The sequence below is a fragment of the Humulus lupulus genome, chromosome 3, assembly GCF_963169125.1.
Source record: "Humulus lupulus chromosome 3, drHumLupu1.1, whole genome shotgun sequence".
In the NCBI taxonomy this organism is placed as follows: domain Eukaryota; kingdom Viridiplantae; phylum Streptophyta; class Magnoliopsida; order Rosales; family Cannabaceae; genus Humulus; species Humulus lupulus.
The window spans coordinates 20,428,049-20,455,196 of record NC_084795.1 but is presented as its reverse complement, the minus strand read 5'-3'; the positions used below and the strand labels follow the sequence as shown (position 1 = coordinate 20,455,196).

The 27,148-nt window shown below is 36.6% G+C and overlaps 1 protein-coding gene across 4 annotated transcripts; it reads left to right on the top strand.

Moving 5' to 3' along the window:
- Positions 1-8,106: 8,106 nt before the first annotated feature.
- Positions 8,107-10,433, top strand: LOC133820987 (AT-hook motif nuclear-localized protein 25-like). Of its 4 annotated transcripts, none has more exons than XM_062253531.1 (2): positions 8,107-8,392; positions 9,144-10,433. In XM_062253531.1, exons 1-2 carry the CDS (start codon positions 8,366-8,368, stop codon positions 10,137-10,139), a joined length of 1,023 nt encoding a protein of 340 aa, XP_062109515.1. In that variant the 5' UTR covers positions 8,107-8,365; the 3' UTR covers positions 10,140-10,433. The 4 variants fall into 4 exon arrangements, with proteins under 4 accessions (XP_062109515.1, XP_062109517.1, XP_062109518.1 ...); XM_062253533.1 differs by having other exon boundaries at positions 8,108-8,369; XM_062253534.1 differs by lacking the exon at positions 8,107-8,392 and adding an exon at positions 8,404-8,467.
- Positions 10,434-27,148: the final 16,715 nt, after the last annotated feature.

The window sequence follows — 27,148 nt, the reverse complement described above, 5'->3', positions numbered from 1 at the left end:
CCAACCTTCAGAAGAAAAAAAAACAAGTCAACATTTATCACAGTATATGATCAACCCATACACCGTCACCAACAAAACGCAAACAAATATCATCGTCATCTACACCATCATCAATAGGGTATTCGGTAAGCTGTGGTTCGGGAATTGTGACAGGTTGTTGAAGGAGTGGTAAGTCATGTACATCATTCTCTTTGTCTCTCCAATCTATCGGTTGAGTAGGAATCACGACTGACCATTGCTTGTCTGATGGATCATTCACATAAAAAACTAGTTTGCCTTGTGTTGCCATTATGAAACGATCATTTTTGTGCCTAATTCGATTTAAATCAACTGAAGTAAAACCTAAATCATCAACCTTTACTCCCTTGTCACTTTTCACCCAATCACATAAGAAGACCGGCACTCTAGTTGTAGTATAATCTAATTTCCAAATTTCTTGGATTACTCCATAAAATGTCATATCACACTCTACATGATTTTTGTCCTTTGAACTAGAGATTTGCACAGTTTTTGCTACAATACAAACTCCACTATTATGTGTGGTTCTTACATTATCTCGTTCCAAAGTATTGAATTGAGTACCGTTGACGATGTGTGATGGGTACTTAAACACATTCAGAGAAGGACCACGGGAAATCCACTTAACTATGTCCGACACATGACACGACATGTGGGTCACTTCAATTGCAACCTTTGTTAAAAAAATGATATAATAATTAATGACATGTCATGCAATCAAAACAAAAGATTTAAAATTATTTACTCAAATCAATACCTTGTTCTCTAACCAAGTACTAAACGTACGATAGTGTTCATCTTGGATCCATTTTTGGTTCTTTGACTTAGATGGATATTTTTTCCGAAGCCAAACAAAATGATTCCTCCATAAATGTATGAAAAATTAGTATGAATCAATACAAATATCACAATAATGTTTTATGATATCATACTTTCTAAGATAACTTACTCGATGAAAGGTTGAATCTCATCAATGTTTTGCAATACAAGACAGTGTGCTTCATGTCTTTCATCTTGAGTTATTGAGCATATAACACCACCTTTTCCACCATAACCACCATTACTTTTATTTAATGTATATTGATCGCCCACGCTTGTCACACCATGCAAGTATTCTGAACAAAATTCAATGGCTTCTTCTGCAATATAGCATTCAACAATACATCCTTCGGGTCTACTTCTATTTCTAACATAACTCTTAAGAATCTTCATGTATCGCTCAAAGGGATACATCCATCTTAAATAAACAGGTCTGCGTAGTTTAATCTCTCTAACCAAATGGACTGTAAGATACACCATTATGTCAAAAAAAGAAGGTGGGAAGAATCGCTCTAAGTAACACAAGATTATAGCAATCTCCACTTATAAATTGTCTAACGTTGAAACGTCAATCGTCTTACAACATAAATACTTGAAAAACAAACACATCCGTGTGATTATTTCTCGAACCTTTCTAGGTAGCACACCACGAATAGCCACAGGTAGAATGTGTTGGAATAGGACATGACAATCATGAGATTTCATGCCGACCAAATTCAAATTCTTCATATCCACCAATGTTCTTATGTTTGAAGAATACCCTTCTGGAACTTTAATATTGTATAGACAATTGCAAAGTTCTTTTTTCTCATCCTTAGTGAGTGTGTAACAAGCTGCCGGTAAAAATGTTCTATTAGGGCCAGCTTTTGGATGTAGGTTTTTTCGCAAGCCCAATGCAGCCAAGTCTTTCCGAGCTTTAATATCGTCCTTAATTTTACTTGGAATATTTAACAAAGTTCCTATTAGACTATCACACACATTTTTCTCAATGTGCATGACATCTAAATTATGTCGCAAAAGTAACTTTTCTCAATATTCAAGCTCAAAGAAAATTTATTTTTTCTTCCAAGGACTTGTAGACTCATCCGCACTAGTCAAACTAACTTCAGTCTTATCCTTGCCAACACTCTTTCCACGACCCTTCTTCTTCTTAATTGGACAAACAATAGGTTTTCCTACCTTAAACTGAATTACAGATACTTTATTAATTACTTGATTCCCAGTCAAAGGAACTGGAGCCAAACCAAACTCTTGTTCACCATTGAATGCATTTTTCCAAGTTCTAAAATAATGTCTCCGGGGCAAGAATTTTCTATGTCCCATATAGCACACCTTGCAGGAATGTTTCAAATATTGAGAGAAAGTCTTCTCCTCACAAATAGGACAAGCTTTGTATCCTTTTACACTGTAACCAGATAAATTTCCATAAGCAGGGAAGTCGTTGATTGTCCATAACAACACCGCTCGAAGGGTAAATTCTTATTTTCGGTGTGCATCATAAGCCCTAACTCCTTCATTCCATAAAGTTTTCAAGTCATCAATTAGGGGAGCTAAGTAGACATCAATATCGTTACCAGGTTGTTTAGGTCCAGATATCAGCAAGGTCAGTAAGGTAAACTTCCTTTTCATACAAAGCCATGGCGGTAAATTATATATGACTAACATAACAGGCCAACAACTATACTTACTACTGAGAGAAGTATGAGGATTAATTCCATCCGTAGAAAGAGCTAGACGAATATTTCTAGGTTCATTGGCAAATGAAGGCCATTCAAAATCCACTGTCTTCCACGCTGGTGAGTCAGCAAGATGTCTAAGTCTACCGTCCTTTATTCTCTCATTTGCATGCCAAGTCAAATTCTTAGCATGATCAACATTTCGATAAAATCGAATTAAACGAGGAATGGGAGGAATATACCACAAAACTTTTGCTGGTACTCCTTCCTTAACTTCCTCTAAATTCCTTTTCTTTTGCCATCTGGACACACCACAAGTAGGACACGAATTCACATCTACAAGGCTATTCCGATATAATACGCAATCATTAGGACAAGCATGTATTTTTTCATATTGCAAGCCTATTGAGCACATAGTTTTCTTAGCCTCGTAAAATGATACGGGCATCTCGTTTTCTTCAGGCAGTAAATCTTTTAAAAAAACTAACAATTCCGTGAAACTCTTATCACTCCATCCATTTTTGGCTTTTATATTGTACAATCTAAGAAGGGCTGACAACTTTGAAAATTTAGTGCAACCAGAGTAAATCGGCTTTTCAGCGTCATTAAGAAGATTTTCAAACTTAACGGGATCTACTTTTGGTTCATAATATGCATCGTCAATCATTTCATCGAAATTATCCTCACGATCCAATTGCCTATAATTCCGATCATCATTCATCATAGGAGGGTCTGGAGTAACATGAAGCTCTTCACCATGCCAATACCATATTTTATAACTTTTGTCTATCCCGTGGAAATATAAGTGCTCTTTTATTATTGTGGCAGTCATCTTTTTCATATTTCCACACTTACTACAAGGACAACAAATATAGTTTGGATCTTTGGCATGATCCAAACTAAATTTAAGAAACTCATCGACCCCTTTTATATATTCTACTGACATCCTATCAGCTGACATCCATTCTTTGTCCATATTGCGCCTATTTGTTTTAATAAAAAATTAAAATTAAGAAAATAAAATAAAATAAACATACAAAACAAAACTAAGTACAAAAAAATCTATAGAAAATCGGGCAGCATATCCCCTAATTTACTAGCCTAGCCATCTATCACTATCAACACCAATATGTCAAACAAATCAAACAGCACACAGGTTTTCATCCATATATCACCGTAGCACACAAAATTCTCAGAACCTACTTCACTAAGACATGCAAGTTCTCAATCTTCCGTTATCATCACAGCACACAGAATTCCCAGAACCTACTTCACTACGGAAGAATATGTAAGATATTCAAACTCCACTAAAGTAGTACAGTTATCATTCGAAATTGTAAAATATTGAAATTTTTTAAAACTAAATCAAATGCAACATACCTCTTGCAATTAGCTACCAATCCAATGCTTTAAGACCAATCAAAATATTAACATATTCATTTTAATCAACATTACAAAAAAAGAAAAATGTCAGATGTTGACATGCTCTTTTAAAAAGGTTAAAATCAACACAACAAATATATGCATACATACTTGTATATTCTTTTACATGTCACACTTGTATCAACTATTATTTGTCTAATGAACACTTTAAGAGCTTTTTTTATTTAGAAATATTTTCAGTGTGTGTGTGTCTAATTATATTATATATTTAAGGCATGCAAAAAGTTGCTCGTTTGTTAATAATAATGGTTTGTGTTTATATGTATTGATTTCAACAATACTAGAAAGATGAATAAATGTAAGATACAAGTTACTTTAGCTTCATCATTATTCCACTTAAACTAAACAAAGCAAACACTTAAACAAATTTCCTTGATGTGATCAAATATAGATCCTTGATCTCTCTTCTCTTAGTATATATACTAATAATATCTCATAATATTACCTAATCAAATCCAAATCCAATTTTTTTTATTATGTTTTTACCATGGAATGCATGAAATCATCAAAATTTTGTGATAAATAGGATCCAAATCACAATGAGTGATTTGGATTTTAAGATCCAATCAATCACATATATACCAACTACAATGTGATTACCAAATTTAATGTAATAGTAAAATCATAAAATAATTCTAAATTTTTAATAGGACAAAGATATAAATTTTTGGTATCATATAATTTCACTCACATATATACTTAGTATCTTATTATCAAATTTTGTACACAAATTAAGACAATAATTAATATATAAGTATGCAAACATATGTAATCAATCCATAAAAAATAATATATACTAAACTGTATATTAATATAGGAAACCAAACCGTAGCTTATCTGAAATAATAAACCAAATAGTATCCAAGCACCACACCACTCACATCACTAACTCTTTTGGGAGAGAAAAGATGAGGATTTTGATTTAAATTCTAGAAAGACCTATTCTGTACTTATAATCTTGAAAGCACAAATAACATGTCATACATAGTTACTCTAAATCAACTCTTTTGAGGCTCGGATTAAGCAAATTTTGTGATTAGTAGGAAAATTGAAATTCAACTTAATTATTAATTAGACGGTCAAATGTTAAATATCCGAATCACAAATTTATCATTGTGACAGTTATATCATTTTCATATTTCCATACAAAACTAAGTACAAAAAAATCTATAGAAAATCGGGCAGCATATCCCCTAATTTACTAGCCTAGCCATCTGTTACAATCAACACCAACATGTCAAACAAATCAAACAGCACACATGTTTTCATCCATATATCACCGCAGCACACAAAATTATCAGAATCTACTTCACTAAGACATGCAAGTTCTCAATCTTCCGTTATCACCACAGCACATAGAATTCCTAGAACCTACTTCACTACGGATGAATATCTAAGATATTAAAACTCCACTAAAGTAATATAATTATCATTCAAAATTGTAAAATAACAAATAGTATCAATATTAGCCTATATTATTTATTTGTATATTAAAACTTGAAATTATATTATTACCCTATATTATAAATAGAAAATTATTAGCCTATATTATTTTTAGTGTTTTAAACATTCTAGTTCCCTATATTATTTATTTGTATAACCATTGAGTTTATTATTTTTATTGTTATAAACATTCTAGTTACCTATATTATTTTAATTTTTTGTATATTAAAACTTGAAATTATATTATTACCCTATATTATTATCCTATATTAAAATTTGGTATTATAATATTACCAATTATAATATATATAAATATAATATAAATAAATAATATAATACCAATTACCAATTTTTTATAATATAAATAAATAAATAAATACCAATCCTATAAATAAATCTGATATCATATATATATATTTATCATATATATCATATATATATCTTAAATTATAATATATATATTTATGTAACCAAACAAATAATAAAAAAAAAACAATATATATACCTGAACCACGGTTCGGCTGGAACTGTGAGCAACCGCCTGGAACCCACGCCGAGAACCTGCTGGAGCCGAGACCCTGCACTGCCGGCGAGACTGCTGGAGCTGAGACCTGCGTCGCTGTGAGTGCTGGAGCCGCGGTAGTGCGCTGCCGTGAGTGCTGGAGTCGAGAGAACACAGCCTGTCAACCGCCGCCGAGAATGGTGTAACCGAGAACCCAGCGCCGTTCACCACCGTCACTTCCGTCGAGCGCTGTTCACCACCTGCTGCCGTTCATCTCCTTCAGCCGTTCAGCAGCCTTGGTCCGTTCAGCCGTTCAGCAGATTTAACAGCCGTGTGGTTGCTGGTTTTGAGTAATAAAATCCCCCAATTTGTATAGTTTTTTTAAGTATGTAACCCTATATTTCGAAATGTATATAGCTATCTTTAAGTGTTTTACATAAAATATTTAAGGGCTTGCTTTGGGAGTCCTTAAATTTATTAATAAGTAAGACACTTTTTTTTAGCCCAGATTTTTTAGGACTCGCAGATTCTTTTAGGACACTCATTGCGAGTCCTAAAAAAGTATTAAGGACTCCCAAAGCAAGTTCTTAAAAATATTAAGTAAAACACTTATTTTTATAACCCCGATTTTTTTAGGACTCGCATTTTCTTTTAGGACACTCATTGCGAGTCCTAAATTGTGTTTTTTTAGGACTCTCAATGAGTGTCCTAAAATCTTCATAAATATTTTTAAGGACTTGCATTTATGTGCGTGTCCTAAAAAAGTGTCCCGTAAAGGGTATTTTATAGTAGTGGGGTATTTTTGTCCAAAGTATTAAAATTGTCATATATTTGAGATAGTAACTTATGTTAGCATATTAAAATATTTCACTAAGTTATCATGCATAGAACATGAAATTTCTTTGTGTATTGCAAAGAACCACCAAACAAGTGGCCTAGTGGTATTAAGACATGCCTGGAGCTAGAGGTTATGGGTTCAAAATGGGTGGCTCCCTTCAGAGTCTTAAATGCGAAGGCTTTGGCTCTTGCCCACCTTGTCTGCTCTCTACCTCAGGATCCTACTAATGCTAGTTGTTCGAATGGGGCTCAAGTGACTTAGGTGGAGTCGACCTATTAAGAAGAATCTTGGTCAACATTTTTTGGCAGGGCTGGAACTGTTTTGATAACACCAAGAGAAGGGAGGCGACTCCTACCCTTTTTACTAGAGAAAAAAAATAGTATTGCTAGTAGGTAATTTGATGTGTCATTATACCATTATCGATGCAAATTAATATCGAGTCTCATATATTTTATTTTAAAGATTATTGTTAATGGATACGACAATCATGCCCAACACCACCTTACTTGACATAGTTTCATCACACCACCTTTACATGATATATTTTAATTTAAAATAAAATATATAAGACCCGATAATAAATTGTACCAATCAACATAAGGTAGCTAGGTACAATTTCATAGCTCATGATCTTGCCAAGTTGGCTCTTTCCATTGACAATACTATGATTAGGTGGCCTGACTTTCCAAGATGTATGAGTCCTTAACTTTAGTATTAGGCAGTTGCCTTTTAATGAAATCTTCATTTCTTTTAAAAAGAAACATAAGGTAGCAGGAAACTATAGATATTTTATTGCTCTATTTTAAAAATAAGATATATATGTGAGACCAATATTGATTTTCCACCAATAGCATATGCCACTGTCATATTCGACACTTAATACCAAATATGAATGCAATGCTCAATTTTGAATAGAATAACATAAAAGAAATATGTGATTAATTTGAAGCTTTATCATATTATTATACATATATCAGATTTTTTTTTTGTAGAATTTGAAAAAAAAATCTGTTGTTTTTAATTTTCTGTCATTTTCATGTCCCACCAATTATTTTAAGACACCTTATTTATTTATAGTATTAATATAATTAAGAAAAAATAAAATTATAAATAATTTAAATATATATTAAATAAAAAAATAAAAAATCTTAAAATAATTAGCAGGACACTGAGAAATAAAAAAATTAGTCATACCAGAATTTTTTTCAAATCTCGGAAGTTAATGTGCATCCAATAATGGCACACTTATTAATAATACACGCGCCATAAGGGAACGCGTAACAAAGAAATTGATATACTGGTATCAAGGCTCAGGCCAACAGCACTGGCTTTAGCCGTTCTCTTAGTTAACTTTGTCAAAATTCAAAACAACCAGCTATCTCTCTCTCGTCTTCAACATATATATAATTCTCACGAGCTTAATAGTACCACTTTGTCTGATAGTCGAGCTAGCGTTGATCTTCATTATTTCACCCTTAATAATTCTTTCAGGCTACCGTGGGCACATAGCAAATCCTATATATATATATATATATATATATGAGCGCCTGTGTTGGGTTGAAGATCTGATCAGTTATATATATATATATATATATCACTCCGGAATCAACTGCAAAATATCTATAAATGGGTCAGAGGAACTACAAGTTTGACGTAATTACTTATATATGTTTATATGCTTACGTTATTTTTGTTGGTTTGATTTGATTTGGTCATATATATGTGAAGGTGAATATTGAGCAGCCTGAATTTATATATATTTATATTTATAGTACACAAGACTACTGTGGCGCTTTCCTTAATAAAGGGAATTCTATTCAAACTTATCTATAGTAGTACTAGAACAACTGCAGCTCACCAAAACCCAACTACAACACAACTAAGTACTTACTACTACTTCCGATTAAAGCCGCAGCCACCACTCCCACTCCTCACACCGACATTTATATTCCATCCTTTCCCCAATTTCTTTTTATGAAAATAAAAATAGATCGCTTGGTCTAGATTCTATCCTCATATCTTATCCCGGTTTGAATTTTTTTTCAAGTAATATCCTAATACCATCATCCAAAGTGATAAAGGTACTAGATCAACTATCCAGTGTTATAGGGTTGTAACACCAATCAAAGTTATGTAGCTAGGGGGTATGAGACAGTTCTATTTTTTTTTTTTGGTAATTTCGAATACCACTTCCTAGACTTAGTTATTGGGTTCTTAGCTTAACTCATCGCTCTCTATTTCTTGTATGAAACTATAGTTTGTACCATGATAGGATTGGGCATGAAGAAGATAATATTAATTCATATAGATTTATATTTATATTTATATTATAGGTTTGTTTTTGTTGGCCATTTTCTTTTTCCCTATATATATATATATAATTTTTTTAACGATTTGGGTACAGAAAGTGGCAAATAACAAGTGGTGGGAAAGAGTAGATGTGGCCACCATGGACGAATACAACAACAATGAGCAACAGCAACAAGAACCGCCGCCTGCATCATCTCATCGAAACCTTCATCGTCTCTTCAGTACACCGGAGCTGCACCTCCAGCAAACAATCTTATCGAATAATCATCATCATTACAGCATTGATAATTCTCCAGAGTCGTCGAAGGAAGATTCTCCCGACATTGACCCGACAGGCACGGCTTCCGCTTCCACTTCTAGCCGCCGCCCGCGCGGCCGTCCTCCCGGCTCGAAAAACAAGCCCAAACCCCCAATCGTCATCACCCGAGACACCCCCAACGCCCTGCGGTCTCACGTCCTTGAAGTCTCGGCCGGTTCCGATGTGGTCGACAGCGTTTCTGCATACGCCCGCCGGAGGGGTAGAGGAGTCTATGTGCTTGGAGGAAACGGAACCGTCGTCAATGTAACACTGCGGCAGCCGGTTTCCCCCGTAGAAAGAGTCGTCAGTCTACATGGCCGTTTTAAGATCCTCTTGCTATCCGGGACGGTGCTTCCGCCACCAGCACCGCCTGGGTCTAGTGGATTGTCAATATTCTTGTCGGGTGGGCAAGGACTATTAATGGGTGGGGATGTGGTGGGGCCGTTGGTGGCTTCTGGGCCGGTGGTGCTGATGGCGGCCACGTTTGCCAACGCTGTTTTTGAAAGGCTGCCGCTTGAGGAGGAGGAAAGTAAACCTCCTCCGGCGGGGTTGACGGGTGTACAAGGGCAGCAATCGATGGGATCCCAGTCTTCGGGTGTTACTGGAGGTAGTCATCAACCCGAGCAAGCTGCGGCGGGGGAGGGCGGTGTTTTGTTTTTTGGAATGGGCTCAGCACCACCAGGATCACCAGGGGCTGGGAATTTTCAATTTTCGGGAGATTTGTTGGGTTGGGGACCAGGTAACACAACAGCAAGTACTACTACTATTCTTCCAAGACCTCCATTTTACTAGTCTGTTGTTCATATATATATATATGTGTGTAACTTCTTTGAAGATGATAAATTAAGCTGAGCTAGTCTGCTGCAGAGCAGCAGAGGGTGTATTAGATGTTGATCTTAATTTAAAATGATGATGATGATGAGTATTAAGACAGCAGAAATAAGGTTTTATTATCCAATGCTGATGAGTACGTAAGTATCTGTGTTCGATTGATCGGTCAGTAGTATTGTAAGTTCGTTCTTGCGTTGTCGTATGATAAATTAAAACTAATCATATCTCTTTGGGTTCTTGATCTTCATGCTTACATATGTACATTTCCACTATTTTTTTTCCTTTTCTTTTTCTTATATTTTTGAAGAGGTTACTTAATTTCGAATGGTAGCTATATATAATAGTTGTAATATTAATAACTGTAGAATTAATGGCTATATATGCTATGAACATGGTTAGTACTAATTAAGAAGCAGCATGTATAAATCTAACTCCACATGCATTAATTATTACTTCTTTATCATATATTGCTTGTTTTCTTTATAATTTTCTTACTAATACGTACTATTTAAAAAGATGCATATATGCATATAGAACGTGTCAACTTAATTTAATTGACATTTATTAACAATTAACCTTTCACACACACACACACACATATATATATATTTATACAATAATATATAATAATGTTCTAGCCAGGATTTAAAGTTGGGGCGCCAAATTATTAAAAATTTAAGTAACAAATATTGGAAAATACACCATTAAATTCATAGTCAATAAATGAAAATCCAGAATGTCTCTCTTGTATATCACGAAAGTCATCTATAAATGAATCCAAACTAAAGCTTACATCAATTTTCTTTTTAATGTAAAATAGCAAACAATTAGTTAAAAATTCATCTTCCATCTTGTTGCGAGGTGTATTCTTTACAATATTCATTGCTGAAAAAAATCATTATGTGGTAGCTATAGAAATTGGAATTATAAGAATAAGAGTTACCACTCTTTGCACAATTGGAAATACTTCTACTTTTCTAGTTTTCACCAACCACTGACATAAATCATTTACCAAAGTTGTAAAATCAAGAAGTTGTCGCACATGATCAAAATGTTTCAAATTGTATCCTTAGTTGTGTCATCTCGTATTCTCTAAAGTTTCTTTGGTAAAATTTTTGTATTAACACTACAACAAAAATGAATTTTAGGGGCGACGCATGTCGCCCCTAATAACCCTAAAATTCGTCACTGATACATATCAGGGGCAACATGTTGCCCTTGACATGTCGCCCCTGATAAAATGTGCCTAATAGGGTACATTAGGGACTACTCATGGGTCGCCCTTAGAAGTTGGAATGTCACCCAAAAAATTTGAATATTTTGCATATATTTCTTCGATGTGTCACCCCTGATATGCCAATAGTCGCCCCTAATACTATATTATTAGGGGCGACATGTCGCCCTGAATATTATGATATGTCGCCCCAAATGTTTACACGTGGCATCAATATTAGTCTATGTGTCGCCCCTGATATGTCACTAGTCGTCCCTGTTCGCCCCTAAAACTATTTTATTTATAAAAAATGATAACATTAAATAATTAAATAAAATTTTAATTAATTATTAATCTAAATTATTAATTAAAATTTAAATAATTAAAAACAAATATATTAAAAATAAAAATATTATATTAAATATTCAAATTAGTTTATTAAGATAACAATTATCCATATTCACAATACATTAAAATAACAAATATTCATATTGTTCATTAAATTTAACAATAATTAATAATAAAATAAACCTAGTCTCCTAAATCAGCTGCCCCATTCTCCCTATTGTCTTCTTGTTGTGGTTGTTGTTGCTGCGGTGGCTGCAGTTGTGGTTGCAGTGGCGACATCGGCCAAGGATATTAAGGAGGTAATGTGGACGATCCAGCTCCATACATGTAGGGATACGACGACTGCGACGACGGTGGAATCAGCCACAGATAAGGTGTTGCTCTATACATATATGGAGGTACCATATGTTGAGACGGTGTTGCCCCATACATGGAAGGATGGGTTGGAGTTGGAAGTTGAGAAGACGAAGCTCCAAAAATATTGTCACTATCAGGCATAGGCGACATTTGAACGTTTGGTGGACGAGATGCAGGTGGAAAAAATTGAGATAAGAAATTAACTTGGTCAGTCAATTTCTGTAGATTATTCTCCAATTTTTTTTAAATATTATCTTGAATGTTGAGGAGGAGCTTGAGACTCGCTGAAGTGAGAGAGTTGGGTAGATGATGACCCCGACCCCGACCCCGACCCCGACCCCTTCAATTTGCGGCCCACTCCTCGCTCATGTCCACGCCTTTGGCCTAATACTTTTTGTAGTACCTCCACCTGATCAACTGTTGTCGAACCATCATTATTGGAAGCATCAATGGATATTTGCCGGGTTTGTAACTCAAAATCAGCCTTCAGTTTCTCCTGTTTTTAGAAAATGTTAGACACTAACATTAAATATAACTCTATTAATATTAAAAAAATATAATTCAAACTTACATAATCTTGGCAAGCATCATCGTTCACAAAATCATTTGTTGATTTATTCCAGTGATAAGCCTTCCATGACTCAATAAGGTCTGGTTTCGCCTAAAAAAATATAACCCAAATGTTAGAGAACATATAATTTAAAAGAACATAATTTTGATAATATTTTACCTTTCACTTACTTTTTCGTAACGGATTGCTGCAAGCGATTTTGTACCCTGCGTTGTAGAATACTTTTGTTATTTCCGATTTTCCTTATTCTTTACGGAGTGCGCAATAAATTTTGGACTTGTAAATAACTGACAGATCTGCTTCCACTCCTCCTTGTTAACATCCTTGGTTGGGTTGTTTAGAACCTTGTCCCAATCCTCCAGTCCATTGTAGTGTTTCTCAAAGTGTTCGTGTCTTATTGTTTATGATGTCTTATAAAATCGTATGATACCATAAACAAATTAATTGATTAGTTTTTTTTAATTATCAAACTTATTTTTTCATCTCTGTTGACGCCGTTTTTCGTCAACTTAAATTGTAGAGCAATTAAACAATGAAGCGAATAAATGATGAAGAAAAATAAGAGGATTTTTACGTGGTTCAGCAGTTAATCTGCCTAGTCCACGAGTCTATTTATAGAGAAGGTTGTAGAATTCATTCCCACATATTTCGAGAAGATATTATGTAAATCAATTAAAATAATGATATTAAATGCATTATCTCCTATATACACGGAAACGTCCCATGAAGATCGGGAACGGATAACAGATTAAATGATATCCCTTAAATATTGGGATTACATAACAGTAGTATGTTCACACGTAATGGGCTATCCCAGGTGATTCATCAGGTCTTCGAGATCAGCGATTGGAATTGAGTCCATCAAGTCTATGGGTTAGTCACGAGTTCGCCATTCAACTTCACTCTATGCTCGGGATAGGTAGGTGCTGACGAGGCTGTCACATCCGAGCTTGCACTTCCCGAGCTCGAACTATCTCGCCTGATGGCAATTGATGAAAAATATATTTAAGTGTCATTCCATTGCCCATTGCGAGCTCAGAGAATATTCGAGGTTACGCATCCTTGAGGTTGTTGTTTTACTTCATAGGTTTTACGGCTGGACCATATGATGTTTTCATTCATTTTGAGCTCACTTGACAAGCCCAGTTTTCGGGGTCATAACCTCTTATCTCGAAATCTGGGTGTAACATTTTGCCCCCTCAAAAGTATCAGTTCGAATCCTATGAAAAGGAAACTTTTGAACTGCCCCTCTTGGAAATTGTACCATCAATTGCACTTGAGTGTGGACACGCGTCAGCCAGGTATTGATTAATCAGAATACTTGAGTGCCTTGGTACCATGCCCATGTTCGTTCACCTGCCAACTTTATGGTACCATCATCTCATTTGTCCCTGACCGTCGGATCGGATACGACATCTGGCCAATGGCTCAGATCAGCCCGACCTTTGACATCATCTCTATATCCGCCATCTACATTGTGTAAGTATCTGCTCTTGACCTCTTATATCCGTGTTTATACTTTATTTTTTCCATGCACGACTTACGTTGTTGCACTTAGGAACATTTACTAGTTTTGCACTAGAATGCTTCAATCAATACCATGTAGTTTTTAGGCCCTTCTATTGTTATGGATTTTCAAACCCAGAATTTGCATGAACGATGCAAATTCGGCTATTTTTCTGGGTTATCTTAATTTCGAGTATCATATCGTGTACACCAAGAAAATGGGTATAGAGTTAGTGTTTTCAAATTGCACGTTTCCGAAAAATATCACTTTTTGAGTAACCGCCAACTTTTTTTCTTGAAAATCCGGGATTCTAAAAAATAAATCCACCTTTCCCTTTTTACGTGGAATACACGCTCCGAGCCTGTTCTCGTTCTTTTGATCGAGCTCATTCTATAGCTTCGATCTTTCGAGTTTAGGCCGTCTTGATTTTCATTCTTAATCAATAGTTCGTTTGGCCCTCACCCTTTTGTTCTCTTACTAGATGCCGCAGAACTTGGAAGAGCGGTGGGGGTCAAAATTTGTGATTCCTTACTCGCCGGCAACTCCGAGACCAGAGTCACCTTTTACTCGGAACCAACACTTTATACGGGAGCATGAACTTAGGTGTGAGCAAGAAGACACCCGAGCTCATTTCCGACACCAAATTGACGAGGTCGAAGAGAGGAAAGGGAAGAGACTTAGGGTCGCCATTTTCCCAGATCCAGACCCCGAGCCTAGACTGATCCCCATCGATCCCACTCTTAAAGTGACAATCGCATTCGAACCGGGTGATCTCCAATTTTCACTGATGGGAGAACCATCAAATCCCCCGTCTACTTCGCAGGCAACCTCTATTCCCACCTCGAGAGGGGAATTTTTTGAGGCCGGACATTATTGGAGCTAGATTTCTTCACTAGGGCAGATCTCTGACATCTTGGCCCTCCAAAGAATTGGACTATCAGGCACGTTGATTAGTGGTGAAAAATACACATTTATTGATTTTAATAGTCAAAATAAATTAAGTTTTAATTAATATTTTCATGGAATTAATATGATTTATTTTATAAATGAAAATATTTAATTATGATTTAATTTATTGTTATTTTGTAGGAATTAAAGTTGTATTTCGAAACTTTGAAATGAAGAGAAAATAAAATAATTAAATATGAAAAAAAAAAGAATAGAAAGTGGCATTTTTCTTGAAAGTAAGTGGCCCAATTGGAAGGAGAAGCCCCGGCCCGTCCTTGCCCAAGCCCACCAAAGCTGAGTTGAGCCGCAGGGCCACCGAGCTGCTGAAGCCTCCTTGCGCCACCTGTCCAGGAGCTCTCTTCCCAGCCTCTCCAAAGCAGTCTCCCAGCAAAGCATCAACTCCCCAGTAACAAATCCAGCAGCTTGTAGCAAAACATGCCCAACGAAGGCCCATTCCTCCACCTCCAGCAGCCCAAAATCGAAGGCCTCCTCATTTCCCTTCAGCCAGTGCCTACGTGGAACTTCCCTATTGGCTGGGAATGGGTCAAAACCCTCTTTTGCCACCAGCCACCTTCAACCCATGTTTTGTGGGTATTGGGCCTTGCAAAATTACCATTTTGAGCTTTAAAGCTCATCTTTTTTGGTACTTTAGAAAAATGGCATTTTGACCATACACCAAAATAACTAGGTTAATATTTATAATAAGATTTGATTTTTCAAAATTATATTTTATTATTAATATTTTAGATTTATTTTGTAAACCCCAAATTATTGTTTAATTTCTTTTTAATCATTTTCTCCCTCTATAAATAGGGACTCTTCTTTCACAATTTGTACGTAATTTTTTAGGTAGCAAAACTCTACCAAATTTTAGTCTCATTTCTCATATTTTCTTTCTAGAATTTCATGAGAATGTCTAGCATAATAGGATAACCTTCCTAGGAAGGTTAGGATGATCCTATATGCACTATGACTTTGTTTGGTATTTTTGATTCACTATGTGCTTAAAGTTTATATATTTGAGTGATTTATTTTCTTTCATCTCTATTTCTTCATCTTGTTATCTATACTTATGTTTACTAATAGTATATAGAATTTGTCAAGCACTTTCTATGTATTATCAAATTAGTGAAAATAAAATAGATAATATCTTTATCATTTTCTCCATCTCATTCATATATAATTACTTTTGCTAAAATCTATATAGAATTAGTCATGCTCTTTCTAAGTATTTTAGAAATAGTAAAAGTAATATTTGTGTTAGGTTTTATGTCCAATCTTCTATTGCATTATTGCCAATGGTATAATGTCATTTTTCGATTTCTCATAAGATTTATCTCATCTTTCCATGGTAAAGAATAATAATCACTTGAATACATTTTAGTAAATCATATTTGTGCGTCAATGTTAAATCTTCCAAATGAATAGTTGGGATGTGAACTATCCATTTGTGTAATTTTTGTGAATCAAAGATCCAAATAAATACGTATGCATATTGGTGACTCTTGATCATTCCTACTTGTTACCTATTGTTACATCACACTTTAATCTATCTTTATTTCTAATCTTTAAATCTTAAAAACAACAAAAATATCACTTGTTCTATTTTCCTCATATTATTTATCTCAAAACTTTATTTGTTGATTAACTTTATTTCTTTACCTCCTTTTGGAATCGACCGCCCGATCTATACTACAACCACCGCTTAGTGGATGCACGTTTTGGGCGTTAAACACTTGCTGAGGTGCCGAGCTCCAACTTCCCACGAGCGAAGCTGTCGCGCCCCGAGAAATGGTAATCTCGACAGTAAGTTGCAATATGCGTCTTGGAGCCATGAGCACATGAGGGCAGGGGCCTTATTGCCCTTGAAGTATTTTTTCAAGGACTTTTTGGATTTCGTCGGGCTCGCTCCCTTCCAACTCAACACCAACTCGTACAGGGTTTTGTCAGCCCTGAGGTCACTTTACCACGAGCTAAAGTGGGAAGAACCTTCACCAAAGGAGATTTTATATCTCTTTTGTTTGAAAAGCAACCCCTCCCGAGCTCGGGGAGGAGATGGCTTCTATTACCTCTCGAGCTATCCCCGGGAGAAGAAAATCTTTGAAGACCTGCCAAACCATCCCTCTAACTTCAAACTCGCGTTCTTCTGGATGGACGACCTGACCCCCTCCAGATACTACTCTTTCAGGCGAATCTGTAAGTATATGATCCTTTTCTTTTCATGCTTGGCTTTTTTTTTAAGCTCGGACCACTCATAACATTCAATTCTTCAGCCAACTACCACCGCCATACTCCCACAGACAAGATGAAGGAGCACAAGGAAGCCTTTCTCCAACTCCCCCACGGTAGGCGCTCCCTGTCTTATCATCTTCATGAAGATAAGCTTCGAGCCTGCGGTCTCCTAGAAAAGGATCAATCCACAAAGGACTGGTCCAACAAGCAGTACACCAATTGGGAGTTCGTGCCTCTTCCAACCGGCAGCCTTCCTCCGAGGCGAAGCTCTAAGGAACGATCCTCATCTCGCTATCCAAGGAGTCCGTGCTCGAAGAACGAGGCCAATGACGAGGCTTCGAGCTTGAGCGATAGAGGTACGGTCATCCTTAGTTCGGCTTTATGGTCTCCTTCGCTACTTAAGCATAAGCCCGATACCTTAATCTTGTGTGAAGATGATAGGAACCACTTTTATGTATGGTCCTGGGTAGATGAGAGGGTTCATAAGTTTGATAGTTGGTTAGGGAAGTTGGGGAATTTCATGGTCACCGAGCACGAGCTCGGGGGAGAGTTCCAGTTAGGTTCCTCATTACTTGTCCTTTTACTCCTTGACTATCTGTATTACGCGTATTGAGATCATCTTCTAATGTGATTTGGTGGTACCATGGACTTCGATCTCGATACCGTGCTTGCCATTGGCGAGGGGGCCAAGAGGAGTAGGCGCCCGTGAGCCTCACAAAAGTCAGATCGGCCTGCCAAGGTCCTTAAGAGGACCGAGAAGACTCCTCCTCCCCCAGCTCCCCAGTTATGAGCCTAGCCGTGGATCCGACTCCTCAGGTTGAAGCGTCAACCACAGGTGTTCCTTCTTTGCCTCCTTCGATCATGGTCTGCTCAACGCTCGACCCACCTCCGAAGAAGCCCTCAGCCTCCAAAACACGCCTGTTCTCGATTTCGACTCATGTTGATGAGTATGTTGTCGACAATGCTACCAGGACTCATGGGGCCACACTTGGCTCATACGTCTTGTCTCGAGTAGGCTAGAGCATCAGCAGCTTCGAGGCTCCCCAGTGGCAGTTTTTGAACAATGCTCGCGACTGCAACATTCTTTACGAGAAGAGTGTCAAGCTCGCTACTGCGGTATCCTCTCTCACCTTATTATTTGTTGTAATTGTGCTTAGTGTATGTTCTAACTTGATTTGTTTGTTTTTCAGTCTCTTATTGCCTTTGCTCAGCTTAATTATAAGTTGACCAACGAGGTCCACTCGAGCATGTCCTATGCCCAAGAGTCAAAGGATCTTCAAATTAAGCTCGCTGACGAGTTCAAGGGTGCAAAGGCAGAGATGGAGGTTGAAGCAGGGCAGATGAATGCCAGGATAGCCGAGCTCGAGAAATTGAATGCCAGGCTTGCAGAGCTTGAGAAGACCAATGCCAAGCTTGAGGAGGAGAAAAAGGCCACCTTCGAGATAACTGAGGGCGAAAAGGCTCGTCTTCTCGAAGAGTTCAAGGAGAAGAAGGATCGGGCGGTCGACCTGGCCATGTACAGGATCTAGGCTAGTAACGCTGATCTCGATACCAACTTCCTAGGCTCTTTTGAGGTAGAGCTCATGGCCAAATGGCAGGCTCGGCTCGATGCGGAGGAGGCTGCTCGGGAGGAGGCAGAGAAGGCCAGGGAGGATGCTGAGAAGGCTAAGGGGGGCGCTCCTCCCTCCTAAATCTCAACCCGGGGCTGCGTCCCCTTGAACCCTTTGTAATAGTTTCTGTCTTCTGTTTTCTATGCCCTTGGGGCTAAGACAATTTATAGCTCGTAAAAGAGCTATTTTCTTATGATATTTATAATACCGTGTTTGACTTTACTTTAATATTTTTTCTTTACATTTCTTAAGTCGAAATATTTCAAGAAATTTATATGAAAAGTGTCCTTGTGTTTGTTTATTCATACAAACACGTGGTGGATTTTAATCTCAAGCTTCAATGCATTCATGCACAGTTTACTCGATGTATCCGTGTCAAATCTCGTTACACATCAAGGTTGGAACTTACTTTCACCATGCACTCGAAAGTATTTATATGGCGTGTAATGTAGGTGGTTTAGTTATATCCTGCACATCTAGTTACTTTCCTCGTCCTCGGGTAGCTCCCCCAAGTTATGAGGTCGAAACTATCTCTTTGCAAGATATTCCAGCCTCGATCTCAACTTAACTTGAAGTAGGTTTATTTATATTCCAACTTTCTGTCGATTAGTTTTTTCTGGTTTGTTCTAAACCTATTTAGGTTGTGCTTTTGGTTCGTACTCCATACACAAATATTTTTGATCTAGTTATGTCTAGATCGCGTATTTGGTTTTATCCAAATTACCTTGCCTCGATCATTTGGTTATATCCAAATACTTTTATTCTTTAATAATTTGGTTATGTCCAAGCTATCTTTGCTCGCGTATTTGGTTATATCCAAACACTTTTATTCTTTTAATAATTTTGTTATGTCCAAACTATCTTAGCTCGCGTATTTGGTTATATCCAAACACTTTTATTCTTTTAATAATTTGGTTATGTCCAAACTATTTTAGCTCGCGTATTCAGTTTTATCCAAACACTTTTATTCTTTTCATGTACGCTATTTTTTATTTTTTAAAGCTTACGGTATATGTACCACCAATGCCCCCTTAATATCCTATGAGTTTGACCATAGGTTATTAAATTAAGAGAGTTTGCAAAAAATACAGCATATTGGGACAAAAATAGACCTTTATTCGGAATTGAACAATTTATTGACAGAAGCATAGTAAAGAAAGACAAACACGGTTACAGGTGACATCATTCCTACACTCATGATAGTAAGGTCGTAGATGTTCGCCATTCCATGCTCGCGGTACCAAATCCTCGTTTAATTCGCCAATTTGTAGACGCCAGGTCAGATAACCGATTCGATCTGATAAGGTCCTTCCCAATTAGGCCCGAGCACGCCAGCAGTCGTGTCTCGCATAGCTAAGAACACATGCCTTAGCACCAAGTCTCCCAATCTGAATTTTCTGTCTCCAACCTTTTATTGAAATACCAGGTAGCTCGCTACTGATATGCTGCATTTTTTAGTTGAGCCTCGTCCCGTCTTTCTTTGATCAGATCTAGACTTACTTCGAGCTGGGATTGGTTCGAGGCTTGATCATAAGCGTGGCTACAAATGGTGGGTATTTCGACCTCAATTGGTAGCATAGCCTCACATCCATATGCCAGAGAAAAAGGGTATGTCCTGCTGAAGTACGAGATGTGGTCCGATATGCCCACAAGACTTGGGGCAATTCTTCGGGCCATTTTCCCTTAGCTTCTTCCATTTTCTTCTTCATTGAGCTCTTCAGGGTTTTATTCACAGCTTTGACTTGGCCATTTGCTTGGGGATGGGACACAAAGGAGAAGCTCTTTATTATCCCATTTTTTTCACAAAAATTAGTAAACAGTTCACTATCGAACTGAGTACCGTTATCCGATACTATCTTCCTTGGCATTCCATATCGGCAGATTATATTTTTTACCACAAAGTCCAAGAATTTCTTTGAGGTAATTTTTGCTAGGGGTTCGGCCTCGATCCACTTCGTAAAGTAATCTACCACGACTACTGCGTATTTAACTCCGCCCTTGCCTATTGGCAATGAGCCTATAAGGTCAATTCCCCAGACTGCAAAGGGCCATGGGGAGGTCATCATAGTTAGCTTGGAAGGTGGAGCTCGTGGGATTGTGGCAAACCATTGACACTTATCGCATCTCTTGACGTAATCAAATGAGTCTGCTTTGATAGTGGGCCAGAAGTACCCTTGGCGTATAATTTTCTTAGATAGGCTATGCCCCCTAGTGTGGTCCCCATAGAATCCTTCATGTATCTCATCTAGGATCTTCTTAGCCTTGGTTGGAGTCACACATCAGAGTAGTGGCATAGAGTATCTTCTTCGATATAACCTTCCTTCCGCAATAGTGTATCTGGGAATCTGTTACATCAGTTTTTGAGCCTTGTTCCGTTCAGCTGGAAGAATGTCAGTTTCAAGGTACTCAACTATTGGGGTCATCCAGGTTGGCTCAGATTTAATCATGTAGACATCTTCATGTTCAGGCTCGCTTAAAATGGGTGTCGATAGATGTTCGATTGGCACAACATTCAGCTCGTCGACCTCGGTGGATGTGGCGAGCCTGGCTATGGTGTTTGCATTCGAATTTTGTTCTCGGGGAACCTGCTCTATTGTGTAGAATTCGAAATTTTCGAGAGCTACTTTTGCTTTTTCTAAATATACAGCCATTCTTGTCCCACGAGCCTGGTATTCCCCTAAAATTTGGTGGACCACCAACTGGGAGTCACTGTAGCAATGTATCGCCTTAGCCTTGAGTTCCTTGGCTATTCGAAGTCCTGCCGGTAGAGCCTCGTATTCAGACTCGTTGTTTGACATTCCGAAGTCAAATCTCAAAGCGGAGTGAAATTGACTCCCAGTTGGGGTGATTAGTATTATTCCTGCCCCCGATCCATTTTCGTTGGAAGACCCATCGACATAAAGTTTCCACAGCTCGCGGGCTGGGGTTATAACTTCGTCGTCAGTCATTCCAGTGCATTCCACTATGAAGTTTGCCAAGGGCTATCCTCTTATAGTTGTCCTCAGATGATAAGTGATCTCGAATTTCCTGAGCTCAACAACCAATTTTAGTAATCGACTCGAGGCTTCTGGCTTGGATAAGACTTGTTGTAGTGGTTGGTCGGTCAGCACATGGATGCAGTGCGCTTGGAAGTGAGGTCGGAGCTTTTGAGACGAGTGGATTAGGCTAAGAGCCAACTTCTCCATTAAGGGGTATCTCAATTCTGCCCCCAGTAACCTTTTGCTGACATAGTATACTGGCTTTTGCACCTTCCGTTCTTCTAGGACGAGCATGACGCTAATGGCGTGCTCGGTTGTAGCGAGATATAGGTACAAAATTTCTCCTGTGACAGGTTTCGACAAGATAGGAGGTTCCGCGAGGTGCTTTTTGAGCTCCTAAAATGATAGCTCGCATTCCTCTGTCCATTCAAGTTTTTTGCCCCCACTCAAAAGGTTAAAAAATGGAAGACAACGATCTGTAGATTTTGAGATGAACCTACTTAATGCCGCCATCCGTCCAGTTAAACTCTGGACATCCTTATGCTTTCGAGGTGAGGGCATGTCAATTAATGCTTGGATCTTGTCAGGATTAGCCTCTATTCCCTGGGCATTCACAATGAAACCTAGGAACTTCCCCGACGATACTCCAAAAGAGCATTTCTGAGGGTTGAGCTTCATGTTGTACTTCCGTAGCATGACAAAGCACTCTTCAAGGTCGTCCACATGATTATTGTTATGTTTAGATTTAACTAATATATCATCAACATAAACTTCCATGTTATTACCTATCTGCTCGGAGAACATCATGTTTACAAGCCGTTGGTATGTGGCTCCAGCATTCTTGAGCCCGAACGACATGACATTGTAGCAATATAGCCCTTTATCTGTCACAAAACTCGTATGCTCTTGATCCGGGGCATGCATAGCAATCTGGTTATATCCAGAATAAGTGTCCATGAACGACATGAGTCCATGCCCAACTGTGGCATCTACGAGCTGGTCGATCCGAGGTAGGGGAAGCAGTCCTTAGGACATGCTTTATTGAGGTCTGAGTAATCAATACAGGTTCGCCATGTTCCGTTAGGTTTCGGAACTATCATCGGGTTAGCAACCCAATCCGGGTAGAAGGCATCTCTTATGAATCGATTTGCCCTTAACCTGTCGACCTCTTCCTTCAGGGCCTTCTTCCTGTCGTCGTCCAGGAGTCTTCGTTTTCGCTGCTTCGAGGGGAAGCTCTTGTCAATATTAAGAGCGTGGCTTATCACATTCGGACTTATCGCTACACTACTACAAAAAAGGGCAATTGTGTCAGTCAAACGCGTCAGTCAATGTAGTTGACTGACGCTGTTGACCAAGAATTAGCATTTGTGGCAGTTGGGCACTGCCACAAATGAGGGTCCAATTGCGTCATAACATACACTGACGTTGTTTAATGGGACCGTTTGCGTCAGTGTCCCACTGACACAGACGGGCCGTTAACGGCGTCAGTGGCCCACTGACGGTAACGGAGCGTTTGCGTCAGTGCCCCACTGACGCAAACACCCATTACCATCAGTGGGCCACTGACGCAACTGGCCCACGTTTTCACCAAAACCCTCATCGTCCCAACCGAGACCCCATTTCCCTCAAAAAATTTCAAAGACGATTCCTTCACAAACCGGTGGCGCCCCAACCAACTTCTACTCATTTAGGTACGTTTTTATCCCTTTTTTTTAAAAAAAAATTTTAATGTCAAAATAATGATTTATTTATGTTTATGAAACTTATATATAGTTTTTTTTTAATTTTTAGTATAGATTTTGTTTTTTTTAAGATTATAGTTTGAAAACCCATAATCTTTATTGGTTTTATGGGGTTTTCTACTTCAAGAACCCACATTGCTCAATTACCACAAGTAAGTGTAATTTTCTTAATTTTTATGATTTAAATTTAATTTTTGTGATTTTTTTTATAAATTGACTATATTTCGGATTGTTAATTTTTAGATAGTTTTATATTAATGATTATGAAATTTTTTTAGGTTTAAACTTTGCATTTTAATATTTTATTTTTTTAGAATTTTTTATTATAAATTTTTTATTAACTTTTTTTTAAAATTTAATTTAATTTTGAATTTACTTATGTAAATGAGTATATATATATATTAATGTATATATTTTGTATAAGTTTCGTTTTATTAATTATTTAGTTTGATTATTATTAGTAAATTTTTGTTTATATTTTGTTAACTTTTAAAATTTATTTTTAAATTTTGGGTTTAATTGGTTAAATAGGTATATATTAAAATTGTTTGTTTTTTTAAGTTATATTTTATTATTGATTTAGTTAGGATATTTATGGTCGATTTTTATTTATGTGATTTTTTAACTTTTTAAAAAAATAAAAATTATTTCGAGTTTAAGTATACAAATGAGTACATATAACAAATTATTTGTTTTCTTTAAGCATTTTATTGTTTATTTAGTTACAATATAACTTTAATGTATTTTTCTTTATATTTTGTTAACTTTTTTATTATTTTTTTGTTTATTGTTATATTTGAGTAGGTATTTTGTTGACAACTTTGTTGGTGAGATCAAGCTTTGGAGGATTTTATATTAGATGTATTATTTTAAACCTTAATGTATAATAAATATATTGAACTTAGTAGAATGTACGAATTATAAAATATTGGAGATAGGATCTGAGACTGTGTGCTGTGGTGATATAAGACTATAATAGTGCATGTTTGATTGATTACTTGATTTGTTGTATTTATGTGATGAATATAGGTTTATTTAAATTTTGGGAAATATGATAGAAATAGGGGAAATGCTGCCCAATTTTTTGTAAGATTTAGTAATTTGAGAATTATGCATGTTTAATTGATTAATTGGTTTGTTATATTTATGTGATGAATATAGGTTTATTTAAAATTTGGGAAATATGATAGAAATAAGGGAAATGCTGTCCAATTTTTTTTAAGATTTAGTAATTTGGGAATTATGCATGTTTGATTGATTAATTGGTTTGTTGTGTTTATGTGATGAATATATGTTTATTTAAATTTTGGGAAATATGATAGAAATAGGGGAAATGCTGGCCAATTTTTTTTAGGATTTAGTAATTTGAGAATTATACATGTTTGATTGATTAGTTGGATATTTTTGTGTATACCATGTGCTGTATAAATGCACATTTTAAAATTGGGAAATGTGATAGAAATAGGGGAAATGCTGCCCAATTTTTTTTGGACATATTGTTTCCTTTATTTACTTGTCAATTAAGTAATCCACGAACTTAATTGTTAATGTTTGTTGCTTTGTTTGTTTGTTTGTTTTTTGTTGTGTGAAGTTTGACAATGGATAGAGATTGGATGTCAGTGGATAGGTTATCCATGAAATATAGGAATGGAGTTAAGTTTTTCTTAGAATTTTGTGCAAGAAATACTCAATCTCCTAATAGTATTCCTTGTCCATGTGTTAAGTGTGGTAACATTGTGAGGATGCCAATTTTTAAAATAAAAGACCACTTATTTAGGAATGGAATAGACAAAAGTTATAAAGTATGGTTTTTGCACGGAGAAAGAATGAAAGTCACTGATGAGGGACCATCTAAGAATAATAAGTATATTGATGTTGATTACAAAGTTGATGATATTGCAGAGATGATTGATGATGCACAATATGAATCACATGTGATCCAATTAAATTTCAGTCAATCTTAGAAGATGCTGAGAAACCTATTTTCCCTAATTGTACAAGGATTACTAAATTATCAGCACTGCTTAGGTTGTATAACTTAAAAGCCAAACATGGGTGGAGTGATAAGGGAATGACAGAGTTGTTAACATTTTTAGGATAATTATTACCCGAAGGTAATGAAATACCGTCTTCATTTTATGAAGCGAAGAAGACATTGCTTTCGTTAGGCATGCAATATGAAAAAATGCATGCTTGTCCTAACGATTGCATCTTATATCGAAAGAGATTTGTTGATGCAATTGCATGTCCGACATGTGGCGAGTCTAGATGGCAAAAGAAAAAAATTCAGATGCAGTTAGAAAAGGTGTCCCTGCAAAGGTTTTATGGTATCTACCACCGATACCTCGTTTGGTTAGGTTGTACCGAAATGATGATCATGCTAAAAATTTAATTTGGCATGCTAAAGATAGAGTAAAGGATGGCAAGCTAAGACATCCAGCTGACTCGCCAGCTTGGAAAACAGTAGATGTTAAATTGTCGGAATTTGGGAATGAACCGAGAAATATTCGTTTGGGTCTTTTTGCTGACGGAATTAATCCACACAATTCCCTTAGTAGTAAATATAGTTGTTGGCATGTAATGCTAGTCATCTGTAATCTACCGCCTTGGTTGTGTATGAAGAGGAAGTTTACCATGTTGACCTTGTTGATATCTGGTCCTAAACAACTTGGAAATGATATTGATGTATACCTAGCTCCTTTAATTGATGATTTGAGCACATTGTGGCATCATATTATTCTGAGTTATACACACCCAAGATAATGCCTACAAGTGCTATACTCACACAAGCAACTAGAATTTAGTAGCACGTCTACTCTATCATCTAAGCATGTCTACTAACTAAAATCCCTAGCACTATCCTCATGCTAGTCAACCTAATGCAACAATTCAAGTCACAATATAATTACATAATTAGACAAATAGGAAAACAAGGTTGTATGCATAACGTACACCATGTGCGCAGATGTCCACTCTTCTTACCTTAAGCAGTGAATTGTCTGTTGATGTGTCTCGAACCACTTGTTGTATCACATCGACGACCACAAGCTCCTAGACGTCCAATTACACAGTGACAATTGAGGAAAAATAAAAATAGGCATTAGGGTTTTATTTCGAAACCCTAATTATCGAAATAATTTAACTATGCAATTTTAACATGCATGACACGTAAGTTAAAACTATTTTCCACAAAGGTTCAAACCATCATGTCACATGCACAAACCATGATGTTTCTAACATATCACATGAATTCATAAAAATACTTTTATGTGAAAATTACCAAAATACCCTTTAATATCATAATTACATTAAAGACTCAATAATTTTCTAAATATTATCATATGACAACAAAATTTAATAAACAACTTTTTCAAAACCCTAAATAATCAGCAAAGGCTCATATAAGAACAGAAAAAATAATTTTTAACATTTATAAATTATTTTTCCTCAATTTCCCAAATAAT